General features: G+C 45.0%; 1 protein-coding gene, 1 long non-coding RNA gene and 1 pseudogene across 3 annotated transcripts in view; 2 read left to right on the top strand and 1 right to left on the bottom strand.

Annotated features, from left to right (window-relative positions):
• Positions 1 to 26,702, bottom strand: part of LOC144322409 (uncharacterized) — a 90,537-nt gene extending 63,835 nt beyond the window's left edge. The window contains exon 1 of the long non-coding RNA XR_013388059.1: positions 26,544 to 26,702. This is a non-coding gene — a long non-coding RNA (uncharacterized LOC144322409). The remainder of the gene's footprint in view (positions 1 to 26,543) is intronic.
• Positions 1,539 to 2,617, top strand: LOC144321739 (proteasome subunit alpha type-1 pseudogene; annotated as a pseudogene).
• Positions 8,543 to 15,148, top strand: LOC144322394 (protein SPATA31F1-like). 2 transcript variants are annotated; one of them, XM_077912376.1, is made up of 5 exons: positions 8,543 to 8,778; positions 9,415 to 9,454; positions 9,987 to 10,047; positions 11,206 to 11,308; positions 11,408 to 15,148. In XM_077912376.1, the coding sequence occupies exons 1-5, from the start codon at positions 8,635 to 8,637 to the stop codon at positions 14,966 to 14,968; spliced, it is 3,909 nt and encodes a 1,302-aa protein (XP_077768502.1). In that variant the 5' UTR covers positions 8,543 to 8,634; the 3' UTR covers positions 14,969 to 15,148. The 2 variants fall into 2 exon arrangements, with proteins under 2 accessions (XP_077768502.1, XP_077768503.1); XM_077912377.1 differs by lacking the exon at positions 8,543 to 8,778 and adding an exon at positions 9,217 to 9,294.
• Positions 26,703 to 26,711: the final 9 nt, after the last annotated feature.

Raw genomic sequence — 26,711 nt, 5'->3', positions numbered from 1 at the left:
AGAGATCACTGAGAGATAGGAAATCAATGAGGTGAGCTCTACAGTTGTGTCAGCTTATGGCCTGGACAAAGTTCCCACGTTGTGGCATAGTAAGGAGGAACCCAAGTAGAACTTGACAGTCTATGAGTTGAGGAGATGGAGCTGGGAGTTAGAGATGGCCATGGCATCGTATCTGAAAAGAAAGTGCTGGACAGAGAGAGAACTCTTAAGATCTGAAGAAGGTCTCCCTCAAGTGTTCACAAGGGACTAGTCAGTATATGCATATAAGAAAAGTACCTGAGATAGGACTTTTTAAAAATTCCTAAGATATAAAAGCATAATACCCAGAGATCACACAGAGGTAGAAAAAGTATTTATTCCAACAGAGTAGAAAACATCAAAATAAATGGGACATTGGATGGAGTATAAACAAGGCCTTGACTCAACAGTAAGTAAAAATTAATCTTGGACTAAACGTTGGTAGGAGCTGCCTAATAAAGTTTATAAGGAACACCTGAAAGCATCAAACTGTTCCAAGTAACTTAATGAATTACAAAACACAGCTCAACAATATTTGTAGAAAAAAGAGGTGGACTAGGAAGCTCCAAGTCCTCACTCTCCCATGGAAACATTTTAAAAAATCCAGAAACTGGGATCCCTGGGTGGCGCAGCGGTTTGGCGCCTGCCTTTGGCCCAGGGCACGATCCTGGAGACCCGGGATCGAATCCCACATCGGGCTTCCGGTGCATGGAGCCTGCTTCTCCCTCTGCCTATGTCTCTGCCTCTCTTTCTCTCTCTGTGACTATCATAAATAAATAAAAATTTAAAAAAAAATTTAAAAAAAAAAAATAAAAATAAAAATAAAAAATCCAGAAACTAACAACTATAATAACCTTATATGAGCCATGGAAAGTAGTCAAAGGTCTGTAGCGACCAAGCAAATGTACAATAAAAAAATACATATTAAAAACAGTAGGAAAATTTATTTCATGTTTACTTGCCTTTGCTCCACCCCTTCCCCAGTGTGGTGAGGTTTTGGTCTAGACAGAGTGGCAGCCCAATTCCCAATTCCCTTCCTTAAACCAAACAGAGCAGAACAGACCATATTTGAACATTTGAACCTATGTGGGGGCTGCCTGAAGGACTTATCTATCCCCCCTTATTTGGAGTTCATGCAGCAAGAAGAGGTAGCTGCTACTCATGAAAGCTGCAAGGGGACTACCAACTCATGAGCAAAAGATTTTGAGTAGGACATATAATAGACCATAAAAAGCCCAAAGGAGAAGCTGAGTGAGATTCTTTGGAAGACTTGGACATTCAGAAGCAGCCACATATTTAAGGGAATTAAAAAGGCCATGATCAGTCCTGGCCAAGACAGACTTGTGAAAAGAACTGAAAAGACCTTAAATTTTTATATTTTGCTTATCCCTAGGCTCTGAGCCTCTCTAGCTAATTAGAAAAGGACTGCCCCAGAACAGAGCCAGTCTGCAAAGACTGAGACAGGTGACTGTTTTCACAAGTGCCCAATCTTTAAAAAAAAAAAAAAATTACAGGCCGGAGGCCACAGCGGGACCCACGCCAGAACCATGTTTCGCAACCAGTATGACAATGACGTCACTGTTTGGAGCCCTCAGGGCAGGATTCATCAAATTGAATATGCAATGGAAGCTGTCAAACAAGGTCCAGCCACAGTTGGTCTGAAATCAAAAACCCATGCAGTGTTCGTTGCATTGAAGAGAGCACAGTCAGAGCTTGCAGCTCATCAGAAGAAAATTCTTCATGTTGATAACCATATTGGTATCTCAATTGTGGGACTTACTGCTGATACTAGACTGTTATGTAATTTTATGCACCAGGAGTGTTTGGATTCCAGATTTGTATTTGACAGACCTCTTCCTGTGTCTCGTCTTGTATCTCTAATTGGAAGCAAGACCCAGATACCAACACAAAGGTATGTCCGGAGACCATATGGTGTTGGACTGCTTATTGCTGGTAATGATGATATGGGCCCTCACATTTTCCAAACCTGTCCATCTGCCAACTATTTTGACTGTAGAGCCATGTCCATTGGAGCCTGTTCTCAATCAGCTCGTACTTACTTGGAGAGACATATGTCTGGGTTTATGGAGTGCAATTTGAATGAACTGGTTAAACATGGTCTGCATGCCTTATGAGAGACACTTCCTGCAGAACAGGACCTAACTACAAAGAATGTTTCCATTGGAATTGTTGGTAAAGACTTGGAATTTACGATTTATGATGATGATGATGTATCTCCATTCCTGGAAGGTCTTGAAGAAAGACCACAGAGAAAGGCACAGCCTACTCAACCTGCTGATGAACCTGCAGAAAACGCTGATGAACCAATGGAGCATTAAGTCACAAACCAGTCTATATGTGTATTATCAAATATGTGAGAATGCAGGAGCCCTTACTGATGACAGTAATCTATACTTTGAACCAAAAGATGCAGCGTGGTCTTCTGGTATGTTTTAGGAATCGGTCCAAATGTGTTTTTCCCAAGTAACTTGTCTGAACCATATAATGGTGTGCATTTTTCTTTGAGAGGGTCTCTATAATCATTTTCTAGAAAGTATAGTTATCTGTACTAATGTTTTTACATAAAGAACATAATGTCTTTGTGGTTTTAAAGACAACTGTGAAATAAAATTGTTTCACCTGCCTGTGGAAAAAAAAAATTACAAGGATTAAAAAGAAAAGGAGAAAAAAAAAAAAAAAGAAAAGGAGAGTATAGTTGACGTAAAGGGGAAAAATAAACTGGCCAAAACTGTCCCTAGATGAACACAAGCATTAGACTTACTAGACAAAGATTTTTAAAAAACCATCTTATATACACTAAAGGAAGTCCCAATAGTGCATTTTTGCTTTTGTTTCTTTTGCCTTTGTGGATGTATCTTGCAAGAAGTTACTGTGGCCGAGTTCAAAAAGGGTGTTGCCTGTGTTCTCCTCTAGGATTTTGATGGAATCTTGTCTCACATTTAGATCTTTCATCCGTTTTGAGTTTATCTTTGTGTATGGTGCAAGAGAGTGGTCTAGTTTCATTCTTCTGCATGTGGATGTCCAATTTTCCCAGCACCATTTATTGAAGAGACTGTCTTTTTTCCAGTGGATAGTCTTTCCTCCTTTGTCAAATATTAGTTGACCATAAAGTTGAGGGTCCACTTCTGGATTCTCTATTCTGTTCCATTGATCTATGTGTCTGTCTTTGTGCCAGTACCACACTGTTTTGATGACCACAGCTTTGTAGTACAACCTGAAATCTGGCATTGTAATGCCCCCACCTATGGTTTTCCTTTTGAAAATTCCCCTGGCTATTCGGGGTCTTTTCTGATTCCACACAAAACTTAAAATAATTTGTTCCAACTCTCTGAAGAAAGTCCATGGTATTTTGATAGGGATTGCATTAAACGTGTAAATTGTCCTGGGTAACATTGACATTTTCACAATATTAATTCTTCCAATCCATGAGCATGGAACATTTTTCCATCTCTTTGTGTCTTCCTCAATTTCTTTCAGAAGTGTTCTATAGTTCTTAGTTTTTAGGGTATAGATCCTTTATCTCTTTGGTTAGGGTTATTCCTAGGTATCTTATGCTTTTGGGTGCAATTGTACATGGGATTGACTCCTTAATTTCTCTTTCTTCAGTCTCATTGTTAGTGTATAGATATGCCACTGACTTCTGGGGATTGATTTTGTATCCTGCGACACTGCCAAATTGCTGTATGAGTTCCAGCAATCTTGGGGTGGAGTCTTTTGGGTTTTCTATATAGAGTATCATGTCATCAGCGAAGAGGGAGAGTTTGACTTCTTTGCCAATTTGAAGAAGCTTTTGCACAGCAAAGGATACAGTCAACAAAACTAAAAGACAACCTACAGAATGGGAGAAGATATTTGCAAATGACGTATCAGATAAAGGGCTAGTTTCCAAGATGTATAAAGAACTTATTAAACTCAACAGCAAAGAAACAAACAATCCAATCATGAAATGGGCAAAAGACATGAACAGAAATCTCACAGAGGAAGACATAGACATGGCCAACAAGCACATGAGAAAATGCTCGGCATCACTTGCCATCAGGGAAATACAAAACAAAACCACAATGAGATACCACCTCACACCAGTGAGAATGGGGAAAATTAACAAGACAGGCAACAACAAATGTTGGAGAGGATGTGGAGTAAAGGGAACCCTCTTACACTGTTGGTGGGAATGTGAACAGGTGCAGCCACTCTGGAAAACTGTGTGGAGGTTCCTCAAAGAGTTAAAAATAGATCCGCTCTACGACCCAGCAATTGCACTGCTGGGGATTTACCCCAAAGATACAGATGCAGGGATCCCTGGGTGGCGCGGCGGTTTGGCGCCTGCCTTTGGCCCAGGGCGCGATCCTGGAGACTCGGGATCGAATCCCACGTCGGGCTCCCGGTGCATGGAGCCTGCTTCTCCCTCTGCCTGTGTCTCTGCCTCTCTCTCTCTATGTGACTATCATAAATAAATAAAAATTAAAAAAAAAAAAGATACAGATGCAATGAAACGCCGGGACACCTGCACCCTGATGTTTATAGCAGCAATGTCCACGATAGCCCAACTGTGGAAGGAGCCTCGGTGTCCATCGAAAGATGAATGGATAAAGAAGATGTGGTTTATGTATACAATGGAATATTACTCAGCCATTAGAAACGACAAATACCCACCATTTGCTTTGACGTGGATGGACCTGGAGGGTATTATGCTGAGTGAAATAAGTCAATCGGAGAAGGACAAAAATTATATGGTCTCATTCATTTGGGGAATATAAAAAATAGTGAAAGGGAATAAAGGGGAAAGGAGAAAAAATAAGTGGGAAATATCAGAAAGGGAGACAGAACATGAAAGACTCCTAACTGGGAAATGAACTAGGGGTGGTGGAAGGGGAGGTGGGCAGGGGGTGAGGGTGACTGGGTGGCAGGCACTGAGGTGGGCACTTGACGGGATGAGCACTTGGTATTATCCTGTATGTTAACAAATTGAACACCAATAAAAAATAAATTTATTTTAAAAAATAAAAAATAAAATAAATAAATAAAAATTATATACACTAAAGGAAAACATAGATGAAGAACTAAAGGCAATCATAAAGGAACAAAATGTGGGGCAGTTGGCTGGCTCAGTCAGAACGTGCAACCCTTGATCTCAGGATTGTGAGTTCAAGCCCCATGTTGAGTGTAGAGATTACTTAAATATATAAAACTTAATAAAAAAGAACAAAATATCAACAAAGACATCCAATTTTGTAAAAAAGTAGGCTCCACACCCAGTGTGATACCCAATGCAGGCTTGAACTCACAATCATGAGATAGAGACCTGAGCTAAGATAAAGAGTTCAGTGGTTAACTGACTGAGCCACCTAGGTGCCCTAAATGATAGAAAGTATTAAAACAAACAAACAAACAAACAAAAAACAAAACTAACAATCCTGAATCTGAAAAAAATACAATAAGTAAAAGGAAAGGTTCACTAGAGGAATTCAATGGCAGATTTGTATAGACAGAAGAAAGAATCAGCAGATGTAAAAACAGGACTTTTGAAATTTACAAGTCTGAGGAGCAGAAAGAAAAAAGAATGTTTTCCCCCTAAGATCAGTAACAAGGCAAAGATGTCTGCTCTCACCACTTCCATTCAACATGATGCTGAATGTTTTAGTCACTGCAATAGGGTAAAAATAGAGAAACAAAAGGCTTTCAAATTGGAAAAGGAGGTGAAAATTGTCAGGCATTATCATCATTTTGGAAATACTAAAGAATTTACTTCAAAAAAGCTATTACAACTATTTGTGAATTTAACAAGATTGCAGGATATGATACAACAAATTCTATTTCTACATATTAACAATAAAAACTAGAAGTTAAAATTAAAAAGCAATATCACTTATAATAGCATCATAAGGGACACCTGGGTGGCTGAGCGGTTGAGCGCCTGCCTTTGGCCCAGGGCGTGATCCTGGAGTCCTAGGGTCAGGTCCCACGTCAGGCTCCTGCAGGGAGACCACTTCTCTCTCTCTGCCTATATCTCTGCCCTCTCCCCCCGCCCTCTCTGTCTCTCATGAATGAATAAAAACCTTTTTTAAAAAATAGTATCATAAAATGTTAAATAGGGGTAAATTCACAAAATATGTATAAGACTTGTACAAAAAAACATTTCTGAGACAAATTAAAGATACCCTAAATAAATGGAGAGATATACCATATCCATGGATCAAAAAGCTTAATATTGTTAAAATGTCAATTCATTCACAGAAATTTTCCCTACCTATATACTCATACATGTGTAACATAGATTTATAATATAAGGTTGTGTCAGCATTTTATTCACAGCAAGACTATAAACAACTAAATATCTATAAATAAAGAATTAAAGAGGAATTGTGTTATATCAAGGAAGACATTCCAGCCGTTAACTTAATGGTACATACAAGATATATGTGTATTATTAAACGAAATAAAAGGGAAACTGTCATACTACCATTTGTGAAGAAAAGCATAATTCATTTATTTTTGGCTATGCTAGACTCATTTGGAAAGATACACAGAAATCTGATAGGAATAAATGACTCGAGAGAGGAAAGCTGGGAAATGAGAGACAAGGGTGAGCATACATATTTCCTACATACCTTATTCTGCCCATTGAATGTTGTATAGTGTCTATGTATGCCTACTTTATAAAACACAGTTTCAAATATTAAAATCAGTTAAATGCACTGGCCCTTCATCAAGAGACCTCATCCCAATCTTCTGCCACAAGGCCCCTCTAATCCACCTATCTCCACCTCTGCTAGAGATAGACTACATTTCTCACTGCCAAATGCACTCCGTGGCCCATTGTTCTGTGTTCTAGTTTCGTTCTTAAGTTTCTCTCCCATCTGGAACATGCTCCTTCCCCCACAGCCTACACTTTTAGACCCAACCTCTATGTCACTCTACCCGGGAGCCCTCTCTGACCATCCTGATCCTTACTATGATTTCTCTCCTCCGAAATGTGATATTTATAACCTGGACATTGCAAATGATATGCAATTCTATTTGTTCTAGATTATTGGCTTCTGCTTTGTGTGAATTAGTCTTATCTTGGTAACCAGATAGTGAAGTGCCTCAAGAGCAGGAAGGCAACATAACTCAAATGTCTTTGTACCCTTGACACTTCCAAGCTTAGGATAAGCACAGACTGAGGGCTCGCCATGGCAGCCGGGTGGAGGACTGGATTCTGGAGAAGTTACCAAAATAGCCTCTTCAGAGACTTTGAGCACAAAGACATTTTTGGCTGTGAGATTGCTGTCAGCAGGGTAAGACTCTCAGGGAAATTCAGAAGTTCAGTGTTGGAGAAATATGACAATAACCACAGAAGTCAATCAGGTAACAAATGTATAAATAAATGGGCAGAGAATAGAAGTGTTGGGCCCAGGAATGAATTAGAAAACAGATGGCTTGCTGAAAGGTTTCAAAAATCCAAGTTAGGAATGCCTGGGTGCTCAGTGGTTGAGCGCCTGCCTTCGGCTCAGGGTGTGATCCCAGAGTCCTGGGACTGAGTCCCACATCGGGCTCTCCATCCCTCTGTCTGTGTCTCTGCCTCTCTCTGTGTGTCTCTCATGAATAAATAAATAAAATCTTAAAAGAAATCCAAGTTAAAAACAAACAAACAAACAAAAACAAAAACCCTCCTTCAGGCAAACAGCATGTATCCAGAGTAGATCAGTTGATACTCTACTCAAACCATGATCACCAACTAGCTTATGACCTTAAGTTGGAAGTGGCCACTAATGCCTCTCTGAAGGTAGTCCTATCCACAAACAGACAGAATTCTATAACATGGTAAAAAACATCTCTAGAAAACCAACTTTTAAGGAGCTCAATAAATGAATCTTGTTACTGTATCTCCATAGAAGGCAGTGTCTATATCTCTTCCCACCTACTCATAAGCTTGAGGCCACACAGACCAGGAGGCATTTCTCCCTGCTTCCCACAATGGCATTTAAATGTCACCTTGCCCTTTTCCTCCTATATAAGCCATGGGCCCCTTCATATACTTCTGATTCTCCATCACCCAATGCCTGTAATATCATAGCTCTCCATTCTCAAGCCATAACCAGACTCTGCCCTCCCTAAGCTCATGTGTGCTTCACAGATATAGCTCCTGTACAGGTGGAGGAGGTGGAGAGTCCTCTGTCCCAACCACTCTTCCACAAAAGGTGTCCTATGTCCCTAAACATTCAGTTTTCTGGGGACAGGTGACCAGACAGTTGTAAAGGAGAGAGCCAAGACATCAGGCTGGTGTAGGATATGTACAGTAAAGACAAAGTGGAGACATAGACACCACCTATAAGTAGACACTTTTAGTCTCAGGCTCTGTAACCCTTACAGACAACCAGGCACCTTCACCTACAGACTTAATCACCACATAAGCTTCCCTAGGACAGATAAAAGTCTTTGACACAACACCTGCCTTGTGAAACAGAAGGGCTTTGTGATGCAGTCTAATGGCCTGGTTCCATCATCTATGAGGTGGAGATGATAAGGCATAACATTGAGAATCATTAGGCATCAGGACCCTGAATGCCTAGATATAGGGATGGTTAGTATCTTCATGTTAATGAGGTTTAGACCATGTTGAGCCATACTTTTGTTCTGTGGGATTTCAAGTATCCCTTATATACCTATGGCTTCATCTTTATTATTCTTCTAATTATCTGGCGAGTAACAAAGAGTTACCATGGATTAAGGTTGGAACCTCAAAGGATCTGCTGCCAGGTAGGGAAACTTTATGACCATGAATTAATTAATTAAGCCTCAGATAAGAAGCCTTTAAGATCTCAGAGTCTCTCCTTTTACCACCCACGCCCCCTAAATTTTATGCCATGCAATCAGTAACTCTTATATGGTACTTCTCAGGGACTAGTAAGAATTTCTTTCTAAGCCATCTTACAGTGTATTCTAGTTGGAAAATAAAGAACCTTTCGATCTGGTTGGAGTTGAGACCTAGATGAAATGGAATCTACATCCTGGATCTCAGAGTACCTCCCAATTAGCAGGATTCTTCTGGTTGGTGGTTGCTATAGGCATTTGTTAACAGAAATCCTTTAGCTATTACACCCACACGCCCTTTATTCTGTTGCACTCTTTCTCTTGCTTCATCATAAACCTCATGCATAACTTCTCTTGGGAAATAAATGAGAATATGGAAGAGCCTTGAAATAAATCAAACACAAGCAGAGAAGGGAAATGTTGAGGTGAAAAGAGATGGATATGGAAAGCAAAGTTAGGAAAGTAAGTAAAATATAGACACAGATATATAGAAGGGGATTGGGAAATATATATCAGCTTTGTCTGGTTTTAAACATTAAAAAAAGGTGTCCCAACATTATACTCTAACATTTTGTCTTTAAGCGTCACCGAAAAGTCAGGATAAGAGATGCAGCATCAAGAGGTATGGTCTCACTCTCTTCTGACTCGCCTCACTATGGGCAAGTTTCCCCTGATTCCTATCCCTCTACGAGCCTTGGAGCCAGTAACCAGGTGCTCTAACCACTGAAGGCTCCAATTGCCTCAGTTGACAATTTCTCCCAGAACACTTTCTTGGGTGGAAAATCAGAGCCTGGGAATGTTACAAAAATCTCTACATTACACCTGCCTTTGAGAATGAAGAATATAGAAGGAGGACAGAAGCCCTTAGCTGTGTCATTTACTAGTTTTATGACCCTGTGGAAATGACTTCATCTCTCAGTCTGTGATCCATGAAATGGGCATCTCATGATCCTGCCTCACTCCCACTGTGGCTGTGATGATCAAATGAAATGAGGTCTAGGACAGCATGTTGTAGTGGGTTAAGCTGTATGCATATGTGCCTTAGAGCATTGACTGTTGGGGTTTTCAGCCTCCTCTTCCTCAAAGGCCTTTAGCTTCCTATAGGATGACCCTGCATCCTCTCATTCTTTGTTAACACTCTGCTGGTTTTTCAGCTAGGAGATTTTGTCAGGAAGAAGCTGATAAGCCGTGGGAGCTGCTCTCTGTCATGAGAAGGTGATCACTTGCTCTTTGCATCCTCCAAATCCCCAGCCTGGCCTGGGACGATTTCTCTGGTTGGCCTGTGGCAGGGACCAGGAGAGGGAAAATGTCCCGGAGGGAGTCAGACAGTGGATGCTGAGCACTGGTTGAGAGAGTTGCCAGGGCAGAGGGGGATCAGGTGTCTCAGGAGGGGGAGTCTCCCAGTTTTGCTCTAGGCTAGGTTCACAGTGGTCCTGAAAGTCAGGATTTTGCTAGTATGTAATTCATTGAAGACTCTACATGAGTTTGCGCTCAGCCACAATATAAGTTATCCAGTCAAGAGAATAGATAAATGCATATATAAACAAATCACCATTGTCATATTCCTGTTGCAACCATTCAAGGGCAGACCCATAGAACCTGCTGACATTAATTCCATGGTTTTGTCTTCAGGGAGGCCAATTCCTGGGACAGCCCTCAGAAAGGAGTCCGTCATCTTATCCTCTTCCTAAAATCTCTAAGGAAGGGAATTGGCTCTCAAGAGACTATTTACAGGATCTGGGACACCCCATAGTCCCCACAATGCAGAGTTCCCACAAAGACCATATTTTCCACAGCTTAGAAATACTGAATGCCAGGCTGTGGCCTTCTTAGCTCCAGAAGAGACTAACTGCAGGTTCCCCCTGTAATGTTCCTGGTGCTGCCCCTCAGCCAGCCATTGGCTCCCCACCACTGCCTGGTTCCCTTCTGGTGTAGTTTCTCAACACAGACCAACAGAGAATGCACCCCACGTCTCAGTGTCTCTCATGGCCCTGTGTTTCCATGCGTTGTCTGAGACCTTGCCCAACAAGCTCCAGACCCTCAGTCCAACCCAGCCCAACATAACTTGCCAATGGCATTTTCCTAGGAAGAAAAGGAGATGGGTAAATGCCCTGGGGTTCCAGGACTAGGGGAAGGTGGGCCAAATCTCCAGGCCACACATATTCAAAGAGGCAGGTGTTGGGGTGCTTGGGTGGCTCAGTGAGTTAAGTGTCTGACTCTTGATCTGAGCTCAGGTCTTGATCTCAGGGTTGTGAGATTAAGCTCCACATTGGCTCTACGCTAGGCATGGAGATGACTTAAAAAAGCACCAAAGAAAAAAACAAAGAAGCAGGTGTCACTCCATCAGTAACCGTTGCCATCTTCCCTTCCTAGCCAGGACTGGCTTCCTCAGGAAGGAAGTGTGCGGCGGCTCCTGTGTGCAGATACCTGCTGCCAAATCTGCAATGCCATGGCTCTGGAGATTCAGCAGCTGCTGGTAGGTGAGAACACCCTGATATCTTCCCCTTCATCAGGACCATTGCAGGGCTCCTCTTGCTTAGAGATTTTGTCCATGTCTACTGTGTCGTTTGAACAGAGTCTGCAGCAACGTTCCCTACACTGCAAAGCACTTTCATTTCGATCTGCAACGCCTCCAGTGTTAGAATTAATGGATCAGAAATGCTTAACACAATCAGCTGTCCAGTCAACTGATGCAGTCAGGATCCATGATTGCTGGGCTGAACACCTCCAGCTGGGGCAGGGATTTCAAATTCCGGAGGTGACTTGTGTCCCAGAGACTATGTCTTGTTTAAGACTTGAAGAGCCTCAGGTTCCAGTAAACCAGCAGCAGATGATACAGAGCACTCCCGGCCTTGTCTGTGGAAACCAAGGGCATTGGCCCTTGAATTCCCAGGTCTCTCTGCAGACCCTAAACCGAGAAATCACTACACTGACCCACCCTATGGCCTGGCATATGGTTACTGTCCTCCCTGCCCACCTGCCATTCCTCAGTCCTGAAGTCTTGAGGCTTCTTGAAGTACATGTGAAAAAATGGATGCATTTCCAGAGGTGGGGGCTACCCAGACGTGTGGAGGAGTCCCTGCGGCAGCTTATGCCAAACCCACCTTTGTTTTGCCAAGCTATCAATAACCAACCAGTTTCTTTCATCCAGAAGAATACTTCTAAGTTCTCTATCGAAACACTCGGGCCCTATTCCTGCGAGAACTGGGCTTCATGTATGGCTAACCAGCCTACCCAGGCCTTCTGGGTTTCTGAGTGGTCCATCATGGGCCCAGAACAAAGACACCACCAGCAGCAAATCCCAAACCATATGGCCCTGGCCTTGCCCTCTCCAGCCCTTAAAGACTCAAGTGCCCTCTATGCACTTCCTGGTTACCAGAATCATGATTCAGTGGGCCATCTGCAGCAGAAATACATCCAGTTATTCTGTGGACTCCCATCTCTGCACAGTGAGTCCCTGGTTAACACCTTCTTAGACTCTCAAAACTTCTCCATGAACGGGAGCGTGTCCAAGCATCCCTTGAAGGACCCTTTTCTCAAGGACTTCTCCATCTTCCCTCTGCTGCCTAAAACTCCACCCCAGTCAGATGCATCTTCTTCCCCATCTTCCCAAAACTGGGTCATTCCATCTGACAACCAACAACCTCAAAACAGTGTCCCACTTCTGACGCTGGCTGAGTGCAATGCCTTGGAATGGCACCTGCTGCAGAGGCAGCTCCAGCTTCGATGGGGCTTGTCAGCTGTTTTTCAGAGACCTCAGAATACCCAGAACCCCATGCAGTATAGGCCCTATGGCAGGGCCCAGTCTCCTGAGAAAACTTCTTGGCCAGTGAAGCCCATCACAGTCCTCACTAGGGAACTAGTTTTCTTCCCGGAGCATGGCCGGAGACTGCTGGAATTCCATCTCCAGCGGCAGTTGATTCACCATCGCTGGGGCCTGCCCCAGAAGATCCAGGAGTCCATCCAACTGCTCCTGTCCTCATCTGATCAGTCAACTCTGTCCTGGAGCAGCACAGCCCTAGCCACTGTGCATGCTCCCCAACCTACAGCCCTAGAGGCACCTGGGGCCGGTGACCCATTCTCTCCAGTCACAGACCAAGTACCAGTCCCCATGCCACACTTGTTTGACCAGGCTAAGGCAATATTGCAGAGCCACATCAACTCCAAATGTGGGCAGATTCACCAGGGCAAGGTCCCTGCTTGTGTATGTAGCTCTTGGCAGTGCATAATTCCTGGGGGCCTGCAAGTGGCTCCCTTCACCTGCATCCCAGAAAGCAAGCCCTTGGAGCTACAGGCCACAACTGACCCTGCCCTACAACAGAAAGCTGGGGCCTGGATACCAACGGCCCTTGATCAACAGCAACAAGCCCCACCAGACCCTGTCACTGAACACATTAAGCTGCCCCAAGCCCTGTCCGAGGGAGCCATTGAGAAACTGGAGACGACTCTGAGGCACAAGTACCTTGCCTTCTTGTCAGGGCTGCCTGCTCTTTATTATGTGGCTCTCTCTAGGGCCATGGCACCGGCAATCTCTACCCAAGCTGTAATCACAGGAATGGTGCCTGGACCTGGCGAATTCCCTACTGAACCTCTGACTCAGATGATCTCATCTGAAGAGCAGTGCCTGAGTCCTGGGCCATGCTTTCAAGATGCCAACAAGACTTGTGCAGACACTGCAGAGGAGCGCCAGGTGGAAGAACAGGTGGAACAAATGATCGAGGAGGTGCCTCTAGAAAGCCAGGCAGAGGCCTCTGAGCTTTACACACTCAAAAAACCCATCTTAGCCAAACTAAATTTCCATCTAAGAAAGAAGATCCTAGAGATACAACTGGGAATTCCCATAAAGGCAAGGGAGTCCAGAGAACAAACTGGGGCAACCCCAGACAACACATCCACACAGGAGTCTCTCAGGAGTCTAAACAATCAAGGAAAAACACTGCTCCAGGATCTCCCCATCCCACCAGATCCTCCTCGTGCCCCAGATCCAGAATGGCTTCACCTGAAAGAACAGCTGGCCATTGAGTTAAAGGCAGTGCAGCAGAACCAGAAGCAGCCTAGTTCAAGAGCAGTACCTCATGGCTCTGCCCACTGGGCCTCCAAGATCTCACCGCCCAGCGGAGACATGAAGGAGGCCCAGGTGCTCTGTGTTCACCTGGAAGCCAGTGCGAACAGCCCCAGCCTGGAGGAGCCCTGGAGCCCTGAGCCCCAAAGCCCTGGCAAGAGCAAGGACTCCGCCCAGGTCCCCATGCTGGCAGAAAAGAGAGAGGACCCAGGGAAACCCAAATTGGCAGGAGACCATGGGGAAGGGGATGCAGGGTTTGCATGCTCCTTTACAAGAGAAATAAGCGACCCCGATGAAGCCCAGAGGCCAAAAGGGATACTTCTGAATAGGGCACCCCGCACCCCCCAGCGAAAGAGCCATAATTTTCATCTTGCTGCTCCCTTTGAACACAATACCCGGCATCACCCTCAGATTAAGCTTCCAGAGCCATCTCCAGGAATCCCTGGGGTTAAAGTATCCGAGAAGAATGACCTGCACGACAGTCTAACCAAGCTCAGTGTCATCCTCAAGCCAGCAAGGATTCCTAAGAATGTCCAGCCTATGGTGCCCCAGGCATCACAGGGCCAGCCTTTCCTGGGCCAACTCATTCAGGCTAGGCCTTTGCAGGGCCAAACTTTGAAAGGTCAGGTTTTGCAGGGACAGGAGATGCCAGTCCATACTCACAAGAGGCCCAGCCTTCCAGAAGCAGGCTTGAGAAGTAGGATGAAATCCTTCCTGTACTGTTTTAACTCCAAGATGAAAGGCAAAGGGCATAAGGAATCCATGTTCTCTATAGCTGGGAAGGTGGCCAACCCCAGAAAAGAAAATGTACAAAAGATCCTGGCTCCTGCCAAAAGTCCGGTGGGGCAAACCAACACTCAGAAGACAAGAGGGAACTCCAAGGCCCAATCTTCCCCCACCGAGAAGCAGGTGTGCCTGGGCTTCTTGGATGGACCCCATTCCCCAGACAGTAAGCTCCGGCACCGCTCCCATTCTCACCAACTCCATTCTGCCTCAGTCCTGGACCACCCTCGCCACTGCCCTAGGCACTGTCCTCGAATGGCTTGTGTCACCCAATCAGGGAATGCACCCTAGATCTCACCTCTCACCTTAGAGGGAAACGTTGGTCTGCTCAAGAAGACTCAATACAATCAAAAGACTTTGTAGGCTCCCCAACATCTGTGTCCCTTGAAGAGGGCTGCTACTGTCATTTTCATTAATGTACAGGTGGGGCAGAGTGCCACCCAAAATACATCCATGTCCCTAAGCAAAGAACTGTCTGTCTCCTCCTTCTCTCCACTGTGCTGTGTTAAGGCAAGGCATGAAGGGAGGCTAAAATGTCCTTCCCAACTAGAGAAGGAGTTTTAACCCACACTTAAGCTGGGTCAGCCTTCCACACAACTCCTCCCAGCCTACCCTGGACTGTGGATAAAGGGGCTTGAGCAGAGAAGAAACGTAAGCTACGTAAAGGTCAGGCTTGAATTCTATCATGGCTTTCCATTGGTGTCCTTGGGCCCAGAGGAGCAATGTGGACGTGAGGAGGATAGTAGTGACAAGAAGGAATGGCCAGGAATCCCACAGGCAGAATTCACTGATGACTCCTGTAAAGGCCCACAGTCTGCAGGGTAGGGTTTTAGAGGAGTGCCACAGTGCTCCAACCTTGAGGAGGTACTTTGTGTTTATCAAAAGCAGGTAGCTAATATGACAGGATATTAAAAGCAAATGATAGAATCCCCCCTCCTCTGCTCCCTGTTGGTAATTGGCAAGATCTTTCTGGAGAACTCATCTGCGAGGCTGCTGTAACTCTCTTGCCCATAGCTCGCCTCCACTGCCTGCCAGCTGCATGGAATGAGTGACTTTTGGAATGGAGATCACAGTAGGCCATGAAGAGGGGCTTGTCCCCCACTCCCAAGGGCTGGCAGGGAGAGAATCAGGGAGTGGGAGCATGTAGATGGACGTCTGAGTACCTGGGACAGAGACTGACATGTTCCTGACGAGGGTAAGATAAGGGAACAAAACCAATTTACTTTGCATTCAAAAGAGTCTGGTGCCAGCAAGTCAACCCAAGGTTCAAGTGCTTTGGGGGAAAGTAGGTGACTAAATCTGAGTTTCAATCTGTTTGTCCTTAGTGTACTTAAGAGCAGCTGTCTAAGTTTTGAAACGGCTGGGAAAGAACCACAAACACAAGTGGTTTTCTAAAGACATTCAAACTTGTCTTTTCTAAAGACATCCCATCTTGTCAAGTACTGCCAGCAGCTTGTACCCAGCCTTACTGCTATGTCTCATTTCTATACCACCTATAACTGCAATCCTTCTCCACTTTCTCCTTTTACCAGTTCTTCCCTTCCTGAACATACGTACACATGATTATGTGACTGTATATGTTTATTTTGATGTGTTCGTGTACATTGTACAGTGTCGAATTCAGCTGTATTCAGCTCCCAGGATCTGCCCAGTGTCTTCTCCTCAGAGGATGACTCTTGTCCTCTCCCCAGTCAAAGATAGCACCGATTAGTCTGCCTCCTCCTGTCCTCGGTGCCTGTCATCATTCCCCCTTTCTTCAGTATGTCCCCATGCATTTCAGAAAGCATCAGAACCACTTACTGGTTTTTTGTTTGTTTGTTTGTTTGTTTGTTTGTTTTTAGAAGCACTTTTACTGTTAAAGCAGACAAACAAAAGCAGTTAGGAAACTTTTCTAAAGTGTTCTGTTCCATTGAACAGTCACAGAAGGTGGCCAGGGATCCAGAATTTAATGCCACACATGAGACTCTAAACCGGATAAGCTGCTCCGCACTGAATAGGGACTGTGGCCCCTTTGGTTTTTCTGGACTATCCAATAATTGGCTATTTTGTAGTAATATGTGTTTATCATTAAGGGAAAGATAATGTGAAATTCTATGAACTATGCCAGAACTACCAAGAACTACCCAAGAGAAAGACTGAGAGGCAAGCTGATCTCACCATATCTTGCCTATATACTCCCTTACATATAGGCTAAATGAACTTCCTCCTACAGACCTGTTTTACGAAACCTCCAATAACTTGCCATAGTAAGTCAATACTAGAGCCCTTTCCCACTTCCTCTTCAGTCAACCTGCACTCCCACCCTCAACTCCAGCACCACCAGCAGCCTCTATAGCCATTGCCACGAAGTGGATCTCTTAACGGTGGCCATCAGATTAATATTCCCTGACCTCCCAAAGAGGTGTGAATGGACCTGTCCTAATTCTCCATTAACTGAGTTGGGGCAGGCAATGGTGCCCGTGGAAGGAGGACTGGAATCCTGGCCCTTAAGGAGGCTACAACAGAACAGCATAGCTGAAGGTTGTGCTTATTCCACTCAATATAAGGTTCTGTATGAATAAAAAATTTGGGTCTCCTTCAGAAGGAAACTTCTGACTGAAATTTCAGACCAGAGAATGATTTCAGAGAAAGATAATAAACATGAATAAAGGGCAGCAAAACACAAGGAAAGCATTACAAAATCCTCAAGCATGTGTTTTTACCATTTTCAAGCCAAATGTGCGACCCTTAGAAAGGATGCAGATTTTAAGGCCTAAGTCACAAGAATGGAATGTGAAAAAAAAAATCAGTTAGAATCCTAACTCTGACATTTGACAAGTTACTTAATATTTCCGAGCCCCAGCTTATCTGGGAAAGGGGAAGAACTGTATATCCATACCCAAACCTCAATTGCTGTTAATATACTGATGATTCCCAAAGTCACTTTGTTGCTCTAGTCTTTCTTCTGAGCTTCAACTGTATAGCCAATAGATAGAAGGAAGCTCCATCTTGCTCCAAAGACAATGCAAATTAATTCAAAGTTTCCAAACACCTTCTGCCCCATCAAACTCCTTTCTAATGTCAGGGAATATCACTATACATCCACTTTTTTGCACAAACCATACATCAAGTCAGTCACTGGTTCTAATTTTTATAGAACCTCACGTTGCCCCTTTCCTCTATGTTTACTGCCTCTGCTTCTGATTTAGTTTCTCACCCTTTCTCTCCTAAAAAATTACAATAGAATCTCATATCCCCAGGGCTTAGGATAGTGGTTGGTGCATGGCAATACTTAATAGACTTGAATCCAAACCTGGACTGAGGAAGCAGATAAATTATTACATCAATGTGATGAGCACAATGGTGTGTGAGGTCCTGCCATAGAAGGAAGTACTCAGCTGATGAAAAGGACTCGAGGGTCACATAAAAAGGTCACAATAAAAATGACCTTGAGAGGCATCTTGCATTTGACAATTAAAATATTTGTGTACTTGATATGTGTCAGGAACTATGCCAGACAAAACAATCACCAAAGACAGGCTTTACCTCTATAGAGATCATTACCGAGTAGGCTTGTGTGACCAAACTGTCTAATCAGGGGATCCCTGGGTGGCTCAGCGGTTTAGCGCCTGCCTTCAGCCCAGGGCAGGATCCTGGAGTTCCAGGATCCAGTCCCACGTCAGAATCCCTATATGGAGCCTGCTTCTCCCTCTGCCTGTGTTTCTGCCTCTCTCTGTGTGTCTCTCATGAATAAATAAATCTTGAAAAAAAAACTGTCTAAACAATTTATACAGGGCTACCTGGATGGCTTAGTCAGTTAAGCATCTTCCTTCAGCTCAGGTCATGGTGCCAAGGTCCTGGGATCCAGCCCTGAGTTAGGCTTTGTGCTCAGTGTGGAGTCTGCTTTTCCCTCTTCCACTGTCCCTCCCCTCAACTTGTGCTCTCTCATGCTCTCTCATAAATAAATAAATAAATAAATAAATAAATAAATAAATAAATAAATAAATAAATAAAATCTTTTTTAAAAACCCAAACATATACACATGGTTGTCCAATATTCATCTCAAAAGTGAAATCCTAATTCCCTGCCCCCTTAACACCACCCAATCACACATACCAGACCTATTCCAATTGCAGTGTTTCCCACATCAGTTAATGGCACTTCCTCTTGTCCATTCAGTCTGAAACCATTGGTGTCATTTTGATGTTTCATCGCTAACAGTCCATATCCAGTCATCAGAAAAAGGTGTTTCCTCTGCTGATTATGTGTATGACAATGCTCTCAGATGATTAGAATGGCGGGAGAGATTTCAGGGAAGTTCTAGATGTGTGGAGCCTAGTGCATGAGGCTAGAGACAAAGAGGACAGGTATAGCATCTTAATGTTCAAAGACTAGATATGTTTAAAGGGTAGGAGGAGAGAACTGGCAGGCAGGAAAAAAGGTTGCTCTGAGTAGATGGGATGCACCTCTGTTTTGGATACCTCACATTTCTCAGAAGGTGAAACCTCTGCATTCCCACATGAGCCAAGAGCTAGAGGAAGTGTAAGAAATGCTGCAGTCTCCCTATGATACAGTATGAAGGACTGTGGGATGACTCTACTTCATTGATTCCTAAAGAAATTCAACATCCATCAAACCAAGAGGCAATGGCAGGCCTCTCGTCCACGATAGGACCCTAGCACTTAGCACAACATGTCTACTGCTAGCAGGATGGGAAAAAAGCCAGGATGGGAAGAAACATGAATGTGTCCCTGCTCTAAATGATGACTCTGTGCTTAAGAGATGGGGGACCAGCCCCCGTTGTGGCTCCCAAGGTGAGAAGATATAAGGCCCAGGTCTGTTGAGCCAACAACCTCCAGGTGTTTTCCTAAGGCATCCCCAAAGACCAAAGGAGATCTTATGACAGGCACATCCTCCCTGCCTAGTGGAAGTTAGGCAGACAGCCACAGAACAAGGAGACATGAGGGAGGACTCGGCATGAAGAGAATGACCCAGAAAAGATCACAGCAGCATCATGTGGGAAGACAAGGTTAATGTGCACACATCCTGACTTAGGTGGAGCAGGTCCTTCCCATGGTCCCCTAACACTACTACCTGTCCCAGAGCAGTGTGAGTTCATAGTGCTGACCAAGGTCTTACAACAAAGGGTTGAGGGTATAAAGATGAGCTGGAACAAACACCTTCAAGATTCTCAGTTTTCAGCAAAGTCAAGAGCTGAGAGAGGACAGGGGTCAGAGCCCGTGACTCATGTAGGATGCTGTTGAGGGATGAAGCCTTGTTCATCCCATCTCATAACCCTAGCACAACCCCCACCCTCCAGTTTTCCTAGGCTCAAGAGAGGTAAAAATCAGAATTTTTACAGAAACTCAAGCATTTACTACTCCAGAATTGGTGGTAGATGCTAGGAATATATCAGTGCTTGCTAGGGAACCCTGGAGTTCACCTCTGGCGCTCTGAGGTAACGTGTCATGGGGAACCCATGGACCCCATGGACCCCTTCCCTTAATCTCTGCAGAGGGCACCTGAGAATTCTATGGAGGGAATTTCAGGCAACTGACCACTGCAGTGCAGGAGAGTGGCTTCTCCACAAAATCACTTCTCCTGTCAAACATTGAGTCCTAGAGGATAGAGACCATGACTGCTTCATTTCCGTACCTGCTTACCACGGCCCATCCAGGGAAGGCAGTGAACTCAGAATGAGAACAGGAATAAACCCCACAGATGCTACTTCCTGCACCATGTGAGAGTGGGCTGGGCTTCTTCTCTTTCCCAGCCATCCAAAGCCTAATGTTCCACTGGGCTCAGAGGCCCATGGCAGAGGCCAGGGCTGTCACAGAATGAAGAACAAGAATGGTTGCTGTGTCCGATGCAGGGAGAGGAAAGAAGGGAAGACAGCCCGGACTTTAGGTGGGGTATGAGGAATGAACACAATGTAAGGTGCTGGGGGACACAGAGGACCAGATCCCTTTAGGTCTGGCTGGGCCTGCAGAGGACTGTTTATTCCTATCCCCAGAGACAGCGAGGCCAGGACCCTGAATACTTGGTCTGGATGAGAGCATGGGGAGGGAAAGGGGGCCTGGGAAGGTGCCAGAGGGAGATCTCCATTTCCAGAAGGAGGGGCGGATGCTGCCAACTGCCCCCCTTTTCCCGCCTCGACGGTAGCTTCTCTGGGTCTGTGGCCAGGCAAGGAGCATACTGGGGGCTTTCCAGAGTGTATCGCCCCAAGGTCAGGCCTGTTACAGAGGCCACGGGGGAAGGACCCTGGGCAGGCAGCTGGACCCGTGGGAATCCAGACAGCGGGACGGTAAATGATGCTGGCGGTAAATGATGCTGGCAGCTGGGGAGTGTCAGGGGAGAGGGGCAGGGTAAAGTGAGAGGCCAGAGCCAAATCCCACACATAGAGACACATGGACACAGATATCCAGCCTCACAGATACACAAACACAAAGACACAAATTCAATGAGGCCACTCCAAAACTAATTCAGAATAGTGCCCAGAGACATGCCCAGGAAACACACCTGCATAGACTCAAGAACACCCTGAGTCAGACATGCTGGAGCAGGCACTGCCACAGCACACAGGCAGACACAAACACAGGTTTCACCCTTGCAAACAGATACAGACCGACAAACACAAATGCGGTCCAAATTCATCACCCAAAGTTGCTCTCCTCCATAAAGCCGCCTAGGCCACACCTTAAACCAGGCTTGTCTTTCTTTCCCTCCTCTAAACTCTGCTGAACATGAGAGACTCCTAACTCTGGGAAACGAACCAGGGATGGTGGAAGGGGAGGTGGGAGGGGGGTGGGGATGACTGGGTGGCGGGCATTGAGGGGGGCACTGGATGGGATGAGCACTGGGTGTTATTCTATATGTTGGCAATTGAACACCAATAAAAAATAAATTTATAAAAAATAAATATTAAATAGAAAACAAAATAAAAAAATAAAAATAAAATAAACTCTGTTTTATAATTCCTGTCCCATGCTTGTGCTTTACTAAGGATAGTCCTGGTTTCACATGCATACCCCTGGTCTCAACAACTTGGCCGTGGGCTTTCAAAGAAATGACAAGGTCAGCCGTGAATCCACTGCCCTCTTCAGCAGCCCCATCCCTCACCTATACACCCATCTTCATCCCCAGGAGTGTCCTCAGTTTACTGCAGGGTCCTGACCCCCAGCCTCAGCAGACACAGACTCTAAGGGAAGAATAAAGCAGACGGACACACCCTTTCAAGGGAATACTGGTGGCAATTACCCCCAAAATCTATACTTTGCCTTATGCTTACCACTGTCTACCTCCAATCTGTAACCACTATATCAATGCTATTCTAAGCACAGTTACCTAAACCATACATAGCTACACCTGTACCTGCACTAGATGCACAAATATCACATAGTTATGACAATATGAGTCAACTGCACTCCAGGAACTCATAGTTCCTTCAGTAACACCTGCATAGTCATCAGGGCAGGATGTCCCTGTAGTGCTCAGTGTTCAGCTAGGTACCCAGGCTGTTTGACTCTTGTTAAACAGAAAAGTGTGCAAGGGCCCAGCCCAGTCCTCTGGGACTAACCCAGCCTCTAAGCTGAAATTCCCGCTATACCCTTCCCTGGCTCCTTCCTGTCAAGCTGGGAGCATCTGTGGCCTTGGATCCCCCATCCAGGCAGAAGCAAATGTGCCTGGGACCTGGGGCTGAAGAGGTTTGGAGATTTCCAACACTTGCAACAACCATACCTAGGAGCTGTATCTCAGAGCCTGGCCTAGGTGCCTGTCCTAAAAATATAGTGGACCTACTGACACTGGGTGAGAGTAGGATAAACTAGCACACTTCTTCTCCCCCTCCTCCAGAATCTCAATCTGACGAAAGGGTATATGCACAAGGAACTCATCAGCAGAGGTAAAGCTGAAGCAAGTCATTATACCTCCCTCATCCCCTACCTCCTCACTTCTCAACACCAGGCACCAGGACCTTTAGTATAGGACTCCTCTGCACCTCGGCCATCCTAGAGGTTGTCATACACTGCTTAGGCTCTGGCAGGAATTCACCAACCCAAAATCTTCACCCAACAGATCACAACTCTTAGGTGGACACTCACAACTCAGGTATATACCCACCACTCTTTGTGTCCCCTTCCCCAATGTCTATATTCAGTCTGGCCTGAGGACCAAGAGATGGGCTTGGTTCAGGGCTGCAAGCTCCAAAATATGCACGAGGTGCTTCAGAAATCAATAAAATCAGTTTTAATCTCTAAAAAAATAAGTGACATATATGACAGATACATCTATGACAGATGCCTACTTACAGTAGTCTGTGTTACAGGAGAGGAATGCTAAGATTTGGGGTCCACTCCTTTTAATTTTTTTTTTTTTATTTTTTGGCCCACCCCTTTTATAGGAAGAAAAAGCAGTCTGATCTTTGTCCAGGGAGAGATGTTGCCTTCTTTCAAGGTGCTTGTTATAAATACAGTTTCAAGAAATGGCCTGGAAAACAGTGCCCTACTTTCTTGACATACCCAGTAAAAACATTCAGGAATGCTAAGAGCCCATTGTAGGTTGTTTCTCCCAACCATAACTAGCAATGTTAGAAATAAATGAATGGTTTAGAAAAAAAAAATTGCTTTCCATGTGTGAAAGAAGTCCTAGGAGAGACATCCAGGTTAAAAAGGAAATCAGTTGAGGTACCTGGGTGTTTCAGTCAGTTAAGCAGCCTAAATCATGATCTCCAGGTCCTGAGATGGAGCCCTGTAGCAGGCTCCCTGCTCAGTGGGGAACCTGCTCCTCCCTCTCCCTCTGCCCACCACCCCCCTTGTTTGTGCTATCAAATAAATAAATAATATTTTTTAAAGAAAAAGAAAAAAAATCAATTCAGAAATACCCCACTATTTATGCTTAATGAGTACTTCTTTAGCAGATAAGTGGAACTGGGGTTTTCTGTGTCCTTATCAAAGAACAAAAGAGAGATAGAAGATATTATCATAGAGACAACATTCATGTTGAGGAATTTGTGGTAATTTGAGAAGGGCTTGAAAAAAACTTCAGACACCAGGGGCAAAGGGGTGGTAAATCCCAAAGAGACAAGAAAATAGAATAGGCCCCGTTAGCCAAACAAAATGGAAGAAATAAGAGCAAACTAAACCTTTTCTAGGTATTCTTTATGGAGGAAGTCTCTAAGGTGGCTTCCCCCATGTTCCCACTCCCTGGTGTTCGTGCTTTGTGTAATCCCATCTTCTTGAGTGTGGACAGACCTTGAAGTGGCCATGTTGGGGGGGGGGGTGGTTCGTTTACCCTCTAGGAACTGTAGGTGGTCTTTAGATGCTATGTGTAGTTTCCAGCTAAGAATTAACAAGAATCCAGGGCCACGGTTATTATGACTGCAGAGAAATGAATTCTGCCAACAACCTGAGTGAGCTTGGAAGATTCTTCCCCATGCAAGCCTCCAGATGAGAACACAGCTCAGCCAATACTTTGCCACCTTGTCAGACCATAACTGTGAGATCATAAATCGTGTACCATTTTAAAACACCATATTTATGGTAATTTGTTGCAGAGTAATAGAAAACTAATAAAGTAAAAGAAACCTCTGAGAAGGGAAGTGGGGAAAACAACTCAAATCAGTAAGTTCCACAGGTAAAAATAGGAGTTCCAGATTTTCTTTGGATTCAGGAAGGAGGAACAATCAGAATAGTTTACACTGCTTTACACAGCACAAGAGCTGAATAAATCTTTCTTTTTTAAAAAAATATTTTATTTATTCATGAGAGAGAGAGAGAGGCAGAGACACAGGCAGAGGGAGAAGCAGGCTCCATGCAGGGAGTCCGATGTGGTACTCGATCCCAGGTCTCTAGGATCACACTCTGGGCCGAAGGCAGTGCTAAACCACTGAGCTACCCAGGCTGGCCTGAATAAATCTTTCTTAAAGAAATGCTGCAAAGATGATTGAAGGAATCAAAGAGTTTATTTGAGATCACAGTGTCAGTATCCTCTCTGTAGTTCAAAGTGGAGCAGAAGGGTCTAATAAGACCAATTCTTCAGAACTTGTTTCTAGAAACAGTATAATCCTGAACACATCATATCCACTGTGCTTCCTCAGAGATGGAACCTGATTACTGAGTTGGGGTTAGCAGGAATGATGACAGGTAACCAATACAACAAAATCGGTCATTTCTTTGATCACAGGAGAGAGCTACCAAATTTGTAATTTGGCCAGTTTCCATATCATACCACATTTCTTTTGGATATACACTAAAGAGTAGAAATGCTGGGTCATATGAAAATTCTTTGTAACTTTTTGAGGAACCATAAAACATTTCTACAGCAGCTGCACTACTTTGCATTTCTTTAGCAATGTACTAGCATTCCAATCTCTCCATATCTTCACATTATTTTCTGGTTTTTTCTTTTTTTTTTTTTTTTTTTTTTTTTTTTGAGAATAGTGCTGGTTAGGCATTTATGTAACTTCTTTGAAGAAATGTCTATTCACATCCTTTCCATTTTTGAACTGAGTGTAGTTTTTGTTGTCGTTGACTTGTAGTTCTTTATGCATAGTAGATGTTGATCACTTACCAGATATATGGTTTGCAAGTATTTTCTCCCATTCCATGGGTTGTCCTTTCTCTCTTCAGTGAATCCTTTGATGCACAAAAGTTTAAATTTTGAGGAGGTCCAAGTTTTCTATTTTTTCTCGTCTGTGCTTTTGATGTTATACCTAAAAAACCACTGCCAAATCCAAGGTTTTGAAGATATTTCCGTTTTTCTTCTAAGAGTTTTATATAGTTTTACCTCTTAAACTTAAGCAAACATAATTCTTGCTTCTGTCTCTCTTTGATATCTCTCCCAAATAAAATCTGAAAAAACATATTTCATGATTCCAACCTCTGTAACCTTTTACAAATTGCTTAAAATCTCTGAGTCTCAGTTTCATTATCACTGAAGGGATAATATCACAAGGTTGTTAGAAGAGTTACATGTTTAAACACTGGAGCTCAATAATCTCATGCATCCTTTTTCCTCCGTTCAAAGGGCTTTCTCTTCCAGGACCAGCCAGGATCAATTACTCCACCTCATCTTAACTGCTTGCTTATGGACAGTCGAGCCCAGGGCCTCAAGTCTCCCATCTTTGCTTCAGAGGCCTCAGTGGTCCTCCCTTCCCCTATGCCCTTTGCTCTAAGAGAAGTTCCTGCCTCCACAAATTCCAGCCTGGAGCCAATCTGGGCTACCGCGGAGAATAAATTTCTAACGGGGTTGCGGGAAGGAATGGACAAAGGCAGCAGCCCCGCAGGGCCCCAGCCCCTCAACCACCTTGGAGGGACACAACTTCGGGCACACTGACCCCTAGAAAAGTCAAGGCCAAATTCCTTTGGTGCATATGGGGAAGTTACTCCTGGCCTAGATCCCGTAGCAGCCTCCTCTCCTTCCAGTCAGAGATTCATTCCTTGCGGCGGTTCTAGCGCTCAGCCTAAGGTATTCCTTCACACAGGAGTCCTCCCTCTGTGCGGTCCCGCTCCACCGCGCAGGCTCCCGAGGCTCCCCTATGTTCTCAAATGGTCTTCCACTGAGACAGCACCAGAGACTACCCTTGGCCTCCGCGAGTTCTACAGACGGTCTGGTCTCTCTGCGGGGACAGTGCCCTCACGCTGCTCCTCAGAGAGAGCCCTGGAGTCCCCCCTTCACACAGGGGTCCTCCGTGGGGGCGGCTCCCCGAACCGCCTCCGGGACTCTCCCAGCGGCAGAGGCGGGGACCCTCGGGGTTTATCCACTTACACAGGGACTCCCTTAGGGGCTGCTCCCACACAACACCTCACAGTCCCCAAAGGGCTGTCCGCGGCCCGCAGGCTCGTCCCTTAGGGTGCCTGCCGAGTCCCCGCCGCCCCCGCCCCCGCTTACCGGGACCGTCAGGGTGCGGGACGCGGGTCCGGGACTGGCGGACTCTACACTGCGGACCCCGCGCCGCCCATGGCCGCTCGGGAGCCGGCGTGCTGGGGCCGAGCGCCGGGAGCAGGAGGCGCAGGCGGAGCAGCAGGCTGAGGCGGCGGCGGCGGCGGCGGCGGCGCG

This window comes from Canis aureus, chromosome 10, assembly GCF_053574225.1.
Source record: "Canis aureus isolate CA01 chromosome 10, VMU_Caureus_v.1.0, whole genome shotgun sequence".
In the NCBI taxonomy this organism is placed as follows: domain Eukaryota; kingdom Metazoa; phylum Chordata; class Mammalia; order Carnivora; family Canidae; genus Canis; species Canis aureus.
Note: the sequence above shows the minus strand (reverse complement) of the source record. Positions and strands in the feature narration are given on the sequence as shown.